Below are 14261 nucleotides of genomic sequence, written 5' to 3' on the forward strand. Positions count from 1 at the left end.
CGTGTATTTGGCAGTGTTCTTGTACCCCACAGATGTGATGCTTTGCAAGGCCAGCAGTTATCTGCCTCTGGCTTTCATCTGCTTTTCCTCTCTGTTTCTTTTGTCTAATCCACCTCTTCATCTTCCCAGTGTGACAGGCCATCACTTGGCAGGCTCTCCCCAAGTCGGGGCAGCAGGGGAAAACCCAGCAGCCAGCAGCACATTCCCAGAAAAGCTAAGGAAAACCCACTCCCTGGATTGGAGATGTGGGGAAAGGGCCTGTGCAACAGGGGTATGTGCAGCCCTTTCTCCAACGCATGTGAGCTCTGGACCTCCTGTAAATTCTTTTGCCCAGTCAAGAACCAGGAAAAGCACTACCAAAAGCAATTTTCTCCCTAGTATCAGTCAGATCAGTAACAGACCCACAGCCCATGAGGACATTAAAGTGTGCGTCCCCTGTGTGTTGCATGCACTTCCTGTATATTATGGGTAATAGAGCACTATAAAGAATTGCCAAAACAGAGGTTAGTAGGCAACACACACTGCTCTGAACTGTGGGCTTCTGCTCAGGTGTAGTAAATACAGTTTATTACTCAGCGATCTGTGTGTTTTACCTGGCTTTTAAGGCAACATGAAGATGAGGTACTTCACCCCAGCTTTGGCACCTGAGGAAGCACCCCTGCTACAGATCCACCTCAGTCTGGTTGTTGTTATCTGGTGATCCCCACAGGACCTGGGTCAGTCAGCAAAGCTCTCCTGACTGTGATGAACATCACTTCGAGAATGTAACAGGTTGGTTTGCCAGTGTCTCTGAATTATTAGAGCCACTGGCTTTTGAAGCAGTGACAGTAAATGAAGTTTTCATCACTGGAGCAGCCACTCTGTGTTGCAATGTATGTTTTACCTAGGTCAGGATACTGCTGGTACAATGCTGGTGGTTCAGGTCCTTATGCCAAAGTTTGGAGGACAAGTGCCACTTACACCAGACGAGAACAAGTGCATCTTGCTGCAGCTCACAGTCCGACAGCAGGGATCATCCTGCAGCCTCGCCATGCAGCCGCCTCCCTCCTCCCCTCCGGCATTCACACCAGCTGAAAGAGAAAGATGTGTTCAGTCGATGCTTTCTGTGAGATGCACATATACAGTGACTGCACAGTCGGAAGCAAAGGCCGTGGTGACAACCAGCAGGAAGGCAGGAGCTGCACTGTAGAGGAACCTCGTTTCAATCTCTAACAGCGTCCAAAAGGCAGCGTTTTGTTCGACTCCTCTCTTCCTCTGCCTGGCTCCCGTCAGTGCGCGGTGCTGGCGTGCAGAGAGCCGTGTCCGTGCCGGCGGGAGCGCTGTGCGAGCGGGCAGGGAGCGAGCCGCTGAGCGCTGGCGCTGCGCGGTGGGCGCGCTGCTCTCCCGCCGCTGCGGCGGCTCCGCGCTCGGGGAGCGGCCCCGAGGCTGCTCCTGCAGCACGGCCCTGCCACAGCGGTGCCCAGCAGGCTGTGCCCACCACGGGCACCTCTCCTGGGCCGGCCCTGACCGTGCCCAGCGGGGCAGCTCCCGCTGCTGGCGGTGCCCAGCTGCTGCTGCGCATCTGTGTCACAGTTGGCTTCCCCCTTAAATACAAGAGAACAGGAAATCTGCAGCTAAATGCACTGAGCTTAAAGTTTCATATGAAATGCTGCACAAACAGGATTTTCTGGGTGTTGGTTTTGTTTTGCAGGGTTCTAACAGTGGCTCAGGATATTTGGGAAAAAACAAGGTTGAAGTATAAATGGTCATATGAGAAGGAAAACAGAAATCTTGCCAGAACTAGCAAACAACACAGACAGCTCTGGAGTGAGTGAGGACCCTACCTAAATGTGCACTTTTGTCATTTTTTTCTTTCTTTTTTTTTTTTTTTTTTTATGTTTTCCTCAGTGGGAACATTCCCCTTAGAGGCAAAATTGTAAGTCATGGGACTCTGATTGCGTCTATTAAAATAAACTTGATTGCTAAATATAGTGTTATTTTCATCCTTTGATATTTGATTTAGCACTAATTAATAATGCTGCAGAGTATCCTACTGTACTTTTTCCATTTCTGAAAGAATATCAATTACACTTCATTTGTAGCCAATAACAATTTTAATGTCAGAAATTCTAAGAGTTCCCTTAGTGTGGAGCTAACATTAGTGGGATAAGTGGCAGTCACTTGCAGGATTGCAGCACCCTGCTAATTAATGCTAATTTCCTGGGGGGCTGTTGAACACAGCCTTCATCTGTGGCACACAGTGTGCAGGAAATCGAGGTGCTCTACTGGGGAGGTCACTGCAGCCTGGGATGTGGGGCACATCCTCCCAAAAACCTCTCCATGCTCTCTAGAGGAGGAGTTTATAAATGGGGCTGCTTTGAGCAGGACCAAGTTGATAACATTTGATGGAACTCCATGAAGTCCATCAGTGGCAATTTTGCCAAATTTTTATACAAATTCAGCAGGAGCAGCTTGGCCTGGAGGAGCTGTGCCAGCCCTGCACGGTTGGAGAGCTCTGCAGGGGCAGCACGATGGCTTTGGGGCAGCTCTCCTGCCCCTGCCAGCCCTCTCCCTAGGGAGGGGATGCAGTCCAGAGGGATTGGATCCCCTGGGACTTGCCTGGCTGAGGCTGGTGCAGGGATGCTGGGCAGGGTGTTGGCAAGGGGCTTGGTTGTTGTCCTAGCCACATGCAGGATGTATGAAAAAGCTGCTGCTGATCCATTGCATTCTTGGCCTTGGGGTCATGTGTGGGGAATGCAAACAGGACCTCTGTTTTCAGGGCAGATCCTATCAAATTGGGGCTGGAGGAGGAGGAGCTCCTGGTTCAGCTTACCTTGAGTGAGCAACGGAGGGGAAACATGGTCTCCTAGTGCACAAAAAAAATATTCTTGCTTGGTTGGAAATACAGCAGTTTTCTGATGGAGATGTGGACCCTTTTGTCTCAGCCTGCTACAAAATGCTTGACATAAAAAGTAGTCCATTACTGGGAGAGGAAAAGGTTAGTGAAGGACAGAAAAATGAACTGCTCAAGGAAAATCTATGTATATGCCACATTTTTCATAACTGCTGATGCTAAAAACAGCATGCAAATTGTGCATGTCTTTATTTATTTGACCTGAAGTCCTGGAGGATGGTGAAGATTTATCATAAAAGTTTTCTTGGTACTTTTCCCACCACACTAATGTTCAATTATTGAGAGCTATTTGGGCTATAAAACAGCAAAGTACAGCAATCCCCTCTTCACCATCTTCTTTGGGAGGCTTCCAGGGCCTGGGTATCATTATGGCATGGCCAGACCAAGAGAGGCAACCTAGTATGAACTCTGAAAAAAATTCCCTGGGGGAATGGGGATACGAAAGCAAAGCCCCAGAGCTGAAGATGCATTAGCTACTGGTTGGCTATCACACAGCACATTTTCATAGTCAGATACTCTATCCTACTAAGAGACTTTTTTCCTAATACAGCTTTCTGATTAAATAATTGCTGGTCAAGAAAAGCAAAGCAGCATGACATTATTTTCTGAATTGCTTGTTAGAAAACATGCTTTAACTTGCATCAATATATGCCTTAATCCACAATAGTAGCGATTTGGGTTTCTTTTGCTCATACAAATACCTTTCAAACCAAACTTTGTCCCCTTCTACAACCTCTCCACATATGCACTCCATTTCCCCCTTTTAATATCCCCTTATGTACAAGTCATGTTCTTTTCAATGCTGCATCAGTTTGTTTTCCTAGCAGTATTTTTCATTAATTGCATTTTCCTGCAACTGTTTCTTTCCATTCCCTCTTCTCCCCTGCACCCCCATTTCAGTCAGGTACTCTGAGTACTATGCAGACTTTTTTTTCCTTAGGTTAATTAGCTTCAGTTGGCCTTTTCCTCTTCAGTCTATAACTATTGAATATTTTAATGAAATTGTATTCTTACAAAAGGTCTTCCAGCTGATTAATGGACCTCTGGAATTACATAAAGGATTGCATTGAATCTCTGAACATACCTCTTCTAACCCCTCACACCTAGAAATGTACTTTATACAATATTTTTACTGTTGATGTGAGTTTATGGAACACTGTTTCTAATTGCCCATTACCTCCTGTAATGATAGTTTCTGTGAATAAATCCCTGTTTCTTCTTCTTGATTGTTCTGCTCTTCTACTACAAGGGTGCTGGTGACATTTTCATAGTCTTTATTTCTACAAACACCTTTCCCCCTTACAGTTCTGCATTTATTTTTCATGCAATAAGGAGATACTGAGGCAAAGGAGGGTGGGGACCTCGTCCTGCAGGTGCTGTGGTGGTGGCAGGGTGGTTGTGGTGGCTTTTCCTGTGATGCCAAGCCCCTTGCTGCCTGCAGTGGGGACCAGGACCAGTGGCACTTGAGCAGCCCTGTCAGTGGGGCAGCTTCTCCTTTAAGTGTCTTCACAACGAGGTTTTGCTAATTTTGCTTATACCACATATTTATACCTTTTTAATTGATTTGGTTAACATCCTACAGGTGTAAAAAGCATGTGATTTTTAATTTTTTGGGGGTGCTAATTCGGGTAACATTTTCTCTCCCTGTTTAATCTATTAATTAGGAGTAGTTGGTTGTAATTGTAATTAAATATAGAGGTACTATTTTTTAAATTACTGAACTGCTGTTGCAACAAGAAGGATGCCATGTCAGATCTAAACATCCAGAACCCTTGAGTCTTCCTCCCACTCCCCCACTGACTCAGTGTTTGTCATTGGGCAAGTAACTCAGCTTCCTACCTCCCTTTCTTGCCTTCCAGGGCTATTGTGCGAATTAATTAGATAATGTTTCAGCATAGCTTTGAACTAGAGACAGCCACAGAAGTGCCAAGTTATAATTCACTGTTATGAAAGTCAGCGTGCTGGCTGGGAGTGAGACCTCTGATGCCAGCCCGGCAGGGACAGAGGGACAGCGAAAGCAGGCAGGGAAAAGCTCCCTTCTTGCCTCAAGATCCCTCATTTCCACAGCTGCTGTCTGCACCACCCCAGAGCTGCTCTGCTGAAGGCAGCACCAGCAGCTGCCTGCTGTGAGCCCAGGGATGCAGCCCCTGGCTGAGCCAATGCAGCCCAGCTGCTGGGTTGAGGAGGTTGCCTGCACCTCCCTGTATGTTTTCAGGCTAATTTTAGTGTCTGAAGGAGCAGAGGACACGTCCTCTGAAAAATTATAGTGCTCCAAATCAGCAAAGCACTTAAGATTAACATTGATAGGTCTGAAGAGTGGCTTAAGGTTAAGCACGCCGTGGGGCTTGCTGGGTAAGATTAGCCTGGAGCAGATGCGTGTTTTGCTGATTCAGGCTTTCAAAATATTTAGGCCTTGATTCAGCAAGACACTCAAATGTGGGCAGTACTGGCTGATCAAAGCTGGGCAGACGGATGGAAGATAGAATACTGAGGTATAAACCTGCTAGTTCAGAACTTTGTTTGATTCCAGGAGCACGTGTGCATGCGCGCAGAGACAAACCGGCTTTCCAGCTATCGCCTGTGCTGCGGAGGCTGTGCATGAAATAACATTTCCTCATGACCCAGGGGTGTCCAGCCAGCTTCCCAAATACCAGCACACCTATTTGAAAGAAATTCTGGTGAAATGCAACTACCTATGCAAACCAGCATTCACTATATTCTGAATCCTATTTTAATCCCTCAAGGTTTTTATCCCCGAGCCCATGCTGGTGGCAAGGCTCAGCCTGGGCACGGTTGCAGGGCAGAGGAGCTGGCAGCCACCCCAGGTGCCTTGTTTTTCCCTGCAGAGCCAGGGTCTGCTGCAGGGGCACTTTAGGACAGCACTGAAAAAGGTCTCATGAGACCTCATGGACATCATCAACTACTCTGTGCATCTATGGCAGCATCTCTTGAGGACAATGCTCTTATGTTTTGGGAGAAATTCCACCCTAATTAAGCCCAGAGATGGGAAATGCAGCTGAGGGGCAGCAGCTGCCAGGGTGGTCATGAGGTTTGCTTGGTGGCTTTAATGTCCTGGGATGCAGGACCTTTTTTTCTAGCCTGAAAAGCCCTGAACTGATGCCTCCTGATGGGCTAAGGAAGAGCTGTGGGTCTCTGCTGGTGCTGGATGGGGATCCCCACTTTCCTCTCTCTCCATTCTGAGCCTTGTTTGGGGCAGCATTGTGTGCTAGGGACACACAGATGGAGATCAGAGGAAACAGCAGTTTCCAAGGCTCAGAACGAGGAGCACCCCTTTTCTTGTGATTAAGAGACCAAAAATAAAATGACTTGCACTTATATTCCCAGGCAGGTGAAAAGAATAATTACTTTACAGAGATGGAATTCCTTCATATATTATAACCATTAAAAAGAGTAAAATTTGAAATTTACTATGGCATGAAACAAAAAGGTAGTGCAGTTAGAGATAATGAAATCCTTGCTTGCCACTAATGGAAGAAGTACTGTTATTAAAGACTCCTTCATAAATAATTGAGAAACCAATTATACAGTCTTGGGACTAATTTATCCAGGAGCAATTCAGACCATGTTTTTCCATAGAATGAGTGGCACAAATTCTCCACTATAGTTCGCTGCTGCTCTGCAAAGAAATAGTAAAAAAGGAAGAAAAGAAAAGAAAAAGAAACTAATGCACCTACTAATCAACAAATACATTATCAGTAAAGAGATGAATGTCCAGCTTGGTGGCTTTAATGTCCTGGGATGCAGGACCTTTTTTTCTAGCCTGAAAAGCCCTGAACTGATGCCTCCTGATGGGCTAAGGAAGAGCTGTGGGTCTCTGCTGGTGCTGGATGGGGATCCCCACTTTCCTCTCTCTCCATTCTGAGCCTTGTTTGGGGCAGCATTGTGTGCTAGGGACACACAGATGGAGATCAGAGGAAACAGCAGTTTCCAAGGCTCAGAACGAGGAGCACCCCTTTTCTTGTGATTAAGAGACCAAAAATAAAATGACTTGCACTTATATTCCCAGGCAGGTGAAAAGAATAATTACTTTACAGAGATGGAATTCCTTCATATATTATAACCATTAAAAAGAGTAAAATTTGAAATTTACTATGGCATGAAACAAAAAGGTAGTGCAGTTAGAGATAATGAAATCCTTGCTTGCCACTAATGGAAGAAGTACTGTTATTAAAGACTCCTTCATAAATAATTGAGAAACCAATTATACAGTCTTGGGACTAATTTATCCAGGAGCAATTCAGACCATGTTTTTCCATAGAATGAGTGGCACAAATTCTCCACTATAGTTCGCTGCTGCTCTGCAAAGAAATAGTAAAAAAGGAAGAAAAGAAAAGAAAAAGAAACTAATGCACCTACTAATCAACAAATACATTATCAGTAAAGAGATGAATGTCCATATATCGTAAGGCAGTTTTGCTGATGTATGGAGGGTTGAATTAACATGCCAGTTGGTTGGTCTGTGTGCTGGGTGGGGAGCAGGGCTGGTGGTGGGGCTGTTCCCTCCGACTCCGACCCCGGGGCTGCTCCCCACGACCCCGGGGCTGCTCCCCCAGACCCCGGGGCTACTCCCCACGACCCCGGGGCTGCTCCCCCAGACCCCGGGGCTGCTCCCCCAGTCCCCGGGGCTGCTCCCCCAGACCCGGGGCTGCTCCCCCAGTCCCCGGGGCTACTCCCCACGACCCCGGGGCTGCTCCCCCAGACCCGGGGCTGCTCCCCCAGTCCCCGGGGCTACTCCCCACGACCCCGGGGCTGCTCCCCCAGACCCCGGGGCTGCTCCCCCAGTCCCCGGGGCTGCTCCCCCAGACCCGGGGCTGCTCCCCACGATCCCGGGGCTGCTCCTCACGACCCCGGGGCTGCTCCCCCAGACCCGGGGCTGCTCCCCCAGACCCCGGGGCTGCTCCCCCAGACCCGGGGCTGCTCCCCCAGTCCCCGGGGCTGCTCCCCACGACCCCGGGGCTGCTCCCCCAGACCCCGGGGCTGCTCCCCCAGACCCGGGGCTGCTCCCCCAGTCCCCGGGGCTGCTCCCCCAGACCCGGGGGCTCGGCGGGTGGGGGTCCCGCTCCTTCTGCTGCTGGTGTCCAGCCCCGAGGGGCTGCGAGCTGCCCCGGGCAAGGGGCCTGGGCCGGGGACACAGCCCGGGCAGTGCCGTGGGCGCCGTTTTGGTACAAAAATTCTTAAACAAAACAAGGTTCGAGGCCGTTTGGGTCGTGTGCGGCGAACCCCCGGGCTCCCCGGCACGGGTTTAGCGATGCAATGAGATTGAGTCCCGCTGCTTCCCGCGGGGGTCCCGCTGTGCAACGGATTCCCCCGGCCACGTCCCGGCCGGGCACATCCCGACATCGGGTTCGGTGTGGAACAGACCCTCCGGGCACATCCCGGGCCCAGGATTCGGTGTGTAGGGAGCGCCCCGGGGAATATCCCTCGGTCCCGAGTTCTGTGTATCCGAGATCCCCTCTCCTGGCACATCCCGGTCCCGGGCTCGGAGTGTCCTGGCTCCCCGCTCCCGGCCCATCCCGGTGTGTCCCGCCGTGTCCCGGCGCGTCCCGGCTGGCGCGGTGCCGGCGCGGGCCGCCAGGCGGCGCTGTGGGCGGGCGCGCGGCCCGTCTCGGCGCCGGCGCGCGGCGGGCACCGCCCCCTGCTCGGGCGGCGGCGGCGGCGGCGCGCGCGGGGCGATGGCGGACAGCGCCAGCGAGAGCGACACGGACGGCGGCGGCGGCAGCGGCGGCTCCGCGGGGCCGCTGTCGGGGGGCGGCCCGGGCGCGGGGCCCGGCTGCGGCACGGCGGGCGGCGGCGGCTCCTCGGGGGGCGGCAAGGCGGGCGGGATCGTGATCTCGCCGTTCCGGCTGGAGGAGCTGACGAACCGCCTGGCCTCGCTGCAGCAGGAGAACAAGGTGCTGAAGATCGAGCTGGAGACCTACAAGCTCAAGTGCAAGGCGCTGCAGGAGGAGAACCGCGACCTGCGCAAGGCCAGCGTCACCATCGTGAGTGCGGGCGGCGCCGCGCCGGGCCCGGCGGCGGGGAGCGGGGGTGTCCCCGCCGCGGGGTGTCCGCGCAGGGCGGGCCCGGCCCCGGCCGCGGCCTCCCCGCCGCCCCCGGCCGCCGCCCGGGCCGCCGCGACCATCCCCGCGGGCGGGCCCGGCTGTCAGCGCGGCCCGGCCGGGGGACGCGCACAGGTGGGGTCACCCCGCGCCCTTCGCGCCCCCTCCGGCTCCGGGAGGCGGCGGAACCGGCGAGCACCGGGCGCTTCCCCCGGCCGGACCCGCGTGGCCGCCCGGCGCCCCGCGGGGAGGCGGCCCCGCCGCCCGCCCTGCGCGGTGTCCGAGGGGCGGGCACGGGAGGGCCGATGCTCTGTGCTCCCCTGAAGTTTCTCGAAGTAAGAGGTTTCCTTGGAGTTTCAGTAATCTGCGGAGATTACGGATTATCTCTTCAGCCACTGTGCAGAGCTGCAGGAATAGCGTCTTGGTCATGAGGAAGTGTCTGTGTTTGTAGTATTTTGTTTTAGCTGTGGTATTTCAAGTTATTTGAAAACTCATTTAAATAAGTCTCTTAAAAATAATGCGAGTAGAGCAGCACTCTGTCCCGGCAAGAGCTCAGCTCCTGGTTTATGAGCACTGTGAGGATAACTTGGAGTTTAACACCATTTTATATGATGCTGTTAGGCAGGAATCCTCAGAAAAGTGTGTATCATAATACTACAAAAATATTGTTCTGTTCTTCTCTATGAGCTTGGGAGTTAGGAGTTTAAATTCGAGGGATTTTTGCTAATCCAGCGACTAAAGGCATTGTTTAGGTATTGTAATGGTCATGGTAGAGTAGGTAACTTGCTAAAGACCTGTTAAAGGTAACTGATACTGTCCCGACCGTCCCTGCCAGTGCAGGTGGAGATGTTTTAGGAGAGACTAGTCCCTCCTGTGTGTGCACACTCTCATCTCATCTAATTTTTCACAGGGAGTACTTCGCTGCGAGCATAATGTCTGTTTTATTGATACTCAGCTTTCCCATTGTCAATACATCTAGCCAAGAAATGGAGCTTGCCTAGGCATACCTCTCATCTGCTCCTAGTAGTAAGCATTCAGCGTCTAGCAGGATGTGGGCCGGAAGAGTGCATGAAATACAATACAGAAGTAATTTATTCAAGGATGACAAATATAGTGCTAGTCGGGGAAATGTGTGCTTTGTTAATACTTTACGAGAAGAGAATGTGCCTTAATTAGGTAGCGGCGGAGTGCCTTCTAATGCTGAAAGGGTCTAAGGCGCCTTGTCAGTCAGACATTTTCTCTCTGCCTGTTGGAAAGGCACAGCATCTTTCTGAACCCCTGGTAGATGTATTGTTTGTAAACAACTTGGAAAAAATGCTTGTGTGCATTACAGTTCTGGCAATGTCTCTAGGGACTGATCATCTTACCTTTTTATCAGATTTTTATTTATAAAAAGGAGATATTTTCCTTAAATCTGAAACTCTGCCTGCTTTTAACATCTTGGATAAAGAGAAGGAGAGGTGTTAGACTTTAATGGCAACCTGTAGGCTGTCTGGAAAAACGACCGTCTTTAGCTGATGCTGTGGCTTTGCTATGCTAAACTGTGTGCACGACTGAGTAAACCACTTCTAATTCAGCAAGCGGTGAAAAAACGAATGCAAAACAACACTTTTTTTCAGGCCAGTGAGACCTTGTGCTGTGGTTTACATAGTCAACAATGTAAATACATTTGAAGTCAGAATACTTTGTTGTGTGGCTCTAGTATGCAGGTGACTGCAAATGAACTTTATTGGAATGTTGAAATGTGTGTCATTCACATGTAAACGTCACAGGAATAGAAAATTTTCTGATTGTCTCCACTGTGATTCTAAACCTTTGTCAGTTTGCTCCTCCACCCTCCAGCTCCTCGAAGTGTTGCTGCGCTGACAGACGGGCTCATTGTATGTTTCCTGTTGTGGGCATTGTAATGACACAAATCAGCTTTGATTTTTATCAAGTGTTGAGGACGAGCTGTGAAGCACAAGTGGACCTGACAGGTAGCCAAAATAGCAAAATAGCAGGTGAATGACTAAACCTGTGTGCTGTAGGTGAAGGTGACTCCTCGAACCACACAGCTCTTCACCTCCAAACCTTTCACTGATTCTGTTTTAGCTTTTTGTGTGCAAGGTCACAGAGACTCTTGGCTTTCTGCAGCTCCCACCATTGTCTTTATTGGTTCTGAAAATTTTCCCTTTAAAGTTTGCGAGTGATGGTCTTCCTCCTACCTCTTGTGTCCATGGTGGTGTAAGTGTTAATATGACATCTCTTTATGCTTGCAGTATTGTTGGTGTCAGCGTCAGTTTAGGAATTACCTAAATTGCTTGCCATATAGGATCTTATTAGTTCTATTTGTAGTTCACCCTTGTGGCTACAAGGGTTGAAAATAAAGTGTTAATTAAGCATAGGAGACCCACATTAAGTAGTTGCACTTGGAAAACTGAGAAAAGGTGTTGGCTTGGCAGGTTTAGTATGCTCACTAACTTCATGTGTATTCTCATCTAAAACAAGTGAAAACAAATGCTGCTTTCAAGCTGAAATTGGTGAAGCCAGCTTGGACTAAGCGTACGCCCAAAAATATGTGTGAGCTGTACTCCTTCCAGTAGCCTGAAATGCAAATGAAGTTATGCTGCTGTTCATGTGCAAGACTGTGAAAGTAAGTAAATACATGTGATTACTTTATCTCACCTGCTATTATTGGTAACAACGATGAGAGAGGGAGCAAAGCAGGGAGAAAGCTGGGGATATTTCAAGTGTTCTCTGGCAGTGCAAGGGCATTGCATCAGAAAGTGCAGTTTCAGATATTAAGAAGAAATTACTAAGATCACTCGAGCCATTTGCAGAGGGTCCATTTATATGTATTTAGCAATCTCAATCGTATGATCTCATGGTGTATTTCTGCAAGGTCTTTTTTAGGAAATGGAACGGCTGGTGCCTAGGTTGGGAAAAACCAGGCGCCTGAAGATCTGAGATGCTGTGTGTTTGAGATGACAAGTAGTGAGTTTTGGTTCTAGTGCTGCACTACCAGAAGTCGATTTCCTGTGTGAATTTTCTTAGGTCATTGGTGAAAAAGGTCTGCCAAGGAGATGTCATATTTAATGGGCTGAGCGTGGGACAGCACAACTTCTCTAGTTAAATAAGAGTACCTTTAAACCTGTGTGGTGGTGTGACTGCTTTTCAAAAGAATGAATTACTGCATGTAACAAAAGCTGAAATACTTCAGTTGGGTGTAGGTATGTCTTGGTCAGGAAGCTTCTTTTGAAGTTGGTAGAATTTGGATTTTTAGCTCCTTTTTTTCTACTCTTCGGTATTTAATGTAACCAAGCGATCCTATTTCAGTGAAAGCCATGTCAACTTTATTTGATACTGGAAGCATTTTGGTTTTCTATGTTATTGTTTTGAACTGACAGGCCTCATACAAACTGAATGCTTCTAAGAACAAGAGGAGTTTTAGTCCCTGGCTGCAACATGCTTTTTTTAGGATGTTAGATTTGGTAATTTAACTCACATAAATTGGCCTGCTATAGTCAGACATTTTCTGTGGAGTTAGAAAATTAAAACATAATAAGCCTTATTCTGTGACATAGTATTTTTAACTGAGGTGAAGGTAGAGTATTCGAGAAGCATTAATTTAGAAGTGCTCCCTCTCCAAAATGCCCGATGTAGCAGGTTTTTTTTTAATGCATTCTAACATTTTACAAGAACATGTCTCTTTAATTTTCCCCGATTTTGCTTTGTAGGGGTGAAAATTATCCTAGAAATTCCGATTTGTGGCACTGCGTGGATCATCAGTTCAGATGAGCCTGTCTGATCCAAAGTGCTGATGGCATATGCTGGTTTTTGTGAGCTTGCCATGAATTGTCACTGTCTGGTAGCGCCTGCTTGCAGCACTGCTGCCAGGGAACACTGGGGCACGGGACTGCTGCAGGTTGTGAGTGGCAGTATTTTACTGTGAGACCTCTGCTACCCTTGTTTCTGTAGCTAAACCTCTGCTCGGCACCTTGGCTCCCAGCTTAACTCTTCTCATTCCTGGAGTGCTGGCAGAGGGCAGTTGTATTTCCTGGCTTTTTGGCCTCCTCTGCAATTCCGCAGAGCTGTGTGAACAGCCTCCCACCTGTTGGGAGGAACAATAGGAAAAAAAGCCTTACTCGCTCCTATTTCCTCACCCCCTACTTTAATCCTGAAGAAAGTTGTTGCTTTCAATAACAGCCATCTCCTGAATGCAAACAGGCTTTCTGGGGCTTGCAGATCAGAAAAATCCTGTGTGCTATTGTGACCTGTTAAGAGTTTTCCCAATGACAGCCAGATTTGGATGCTGGAAATAATTACAATTTTGCATTTTGTTCTGAATGAAGTGTGCAGAAGGATCTGTGTGTGTGCATGAGATCTGTTGTTGTGGGCCTTCATGGAAAATGTCAGCATAGACAGTTTGGGGAAGTGAATGGGTGTGCTGTACTATCAGAAATCTCCTGCAAAAATGTTCTTTTCTTTTCTGGAGTTTGCACCAGAATTTCAAGGCAGAACACCTGTTCCAGTACAGAATGTGTCTATTAATAGTAGAAGAAAAAGGGCAGGATAGTCTATCTGAACTGAAATAGGAATCTTTAAAAGGCACTGATAAGGGACATGGGGATAAATAAAATAAATCAATTAGTAGCAGAGAGAGGTAAAAAGCAATCCAAGAAAGCAAAAATATTTTTATAAAATGTGTCTGTGAATCTGTTATTTACTCTTGATTTTAAAGTAGGTCTTGCTTGTATGAAAAATACTCTCAGTTCTGTGATGCCTTTCATAGGTGTAAGAAACCTGCTTGGGGCTTTTGTATCCTGCTGTGTCATTTATAATTCCAGTTTGTAGCTGGACTAAGCTGAAAATAGCTCAAAAACTTATTTTAGAAATGCTCTGCTTACCTGCTTTTTAGAGTAAAGACAACACCCTTGCTAAGATTAGCAATTTCACGGACTGTGAAAGTCCATCTGAAATTTTTCAGGCATGTTTTTTCCAAGAGCAGGCATGTAGGAAATGACTGTCTGGTATTTCAGTTTTACATTCGCTTCTGGTTCTAAAGACGTTTCAGTTGAACTTCTACAAATGTCTGTAAAGGAAAAAGGAAGTTTAATAATGCCCTTTGGTGTTATCTACCTTGGCCCTTAAGGTAGCGTGGTCAGAGCCGTGCTGCTTCTGCTGCATGGCTGCTGAGCCAGTATAGGAAGGTGTAGTAGCATGTGCTTCCCTTTGGTAGTTACACACAGCCACTGGCATATTCTATTCCCAGAGGAAAACATCATCCATGTGCTATTAACAGAATGTCACTAGGGTGTGTTGCAGGCCTT

General features: G+C 48.3%; 1 protein-coding gene across 2 annotated transcripts in view; it reads left to right on the forward strand.

The window, feature by feature from the left end:
• The first annotated feature begins 8550 nt into the window (after positions 1-8550).
• The window catches only part of CCDC6 (coiled-coil domain containing 6), a 48209-nt gene continuing 42498 nt past the window's right edge, over positions 8551-14261 (forward strand). For both annotated transcript variants that reach the window (XM_021535204.4, XM_085583223.1), the window contains exon 1: positions 8551-8895. In XM_021535204.4, coding sequence (XP_021390879.1) covers positions 8587-8895 — 309 coding nt within the window. In that variant the 5' untranslated portion in view covers positions 8551-8586. The remainder of the gene's footprint in view (positions 8896-14261) is intronic.

This window comes from Lonchura striata, chromosome 6 (genome assembly GCF_050655825.1).
Source record: "Lonchura striata isolate lonStrDom1 chromosome 6, ASM5065582v1, whole genome shotgun sequence".
Classification (NCBI taxonomy): Eukaryota; Metazoa; Chordata; class Aves; order Passeriformes; family Estrildidae; genus Lonchura; species Lonchura striata.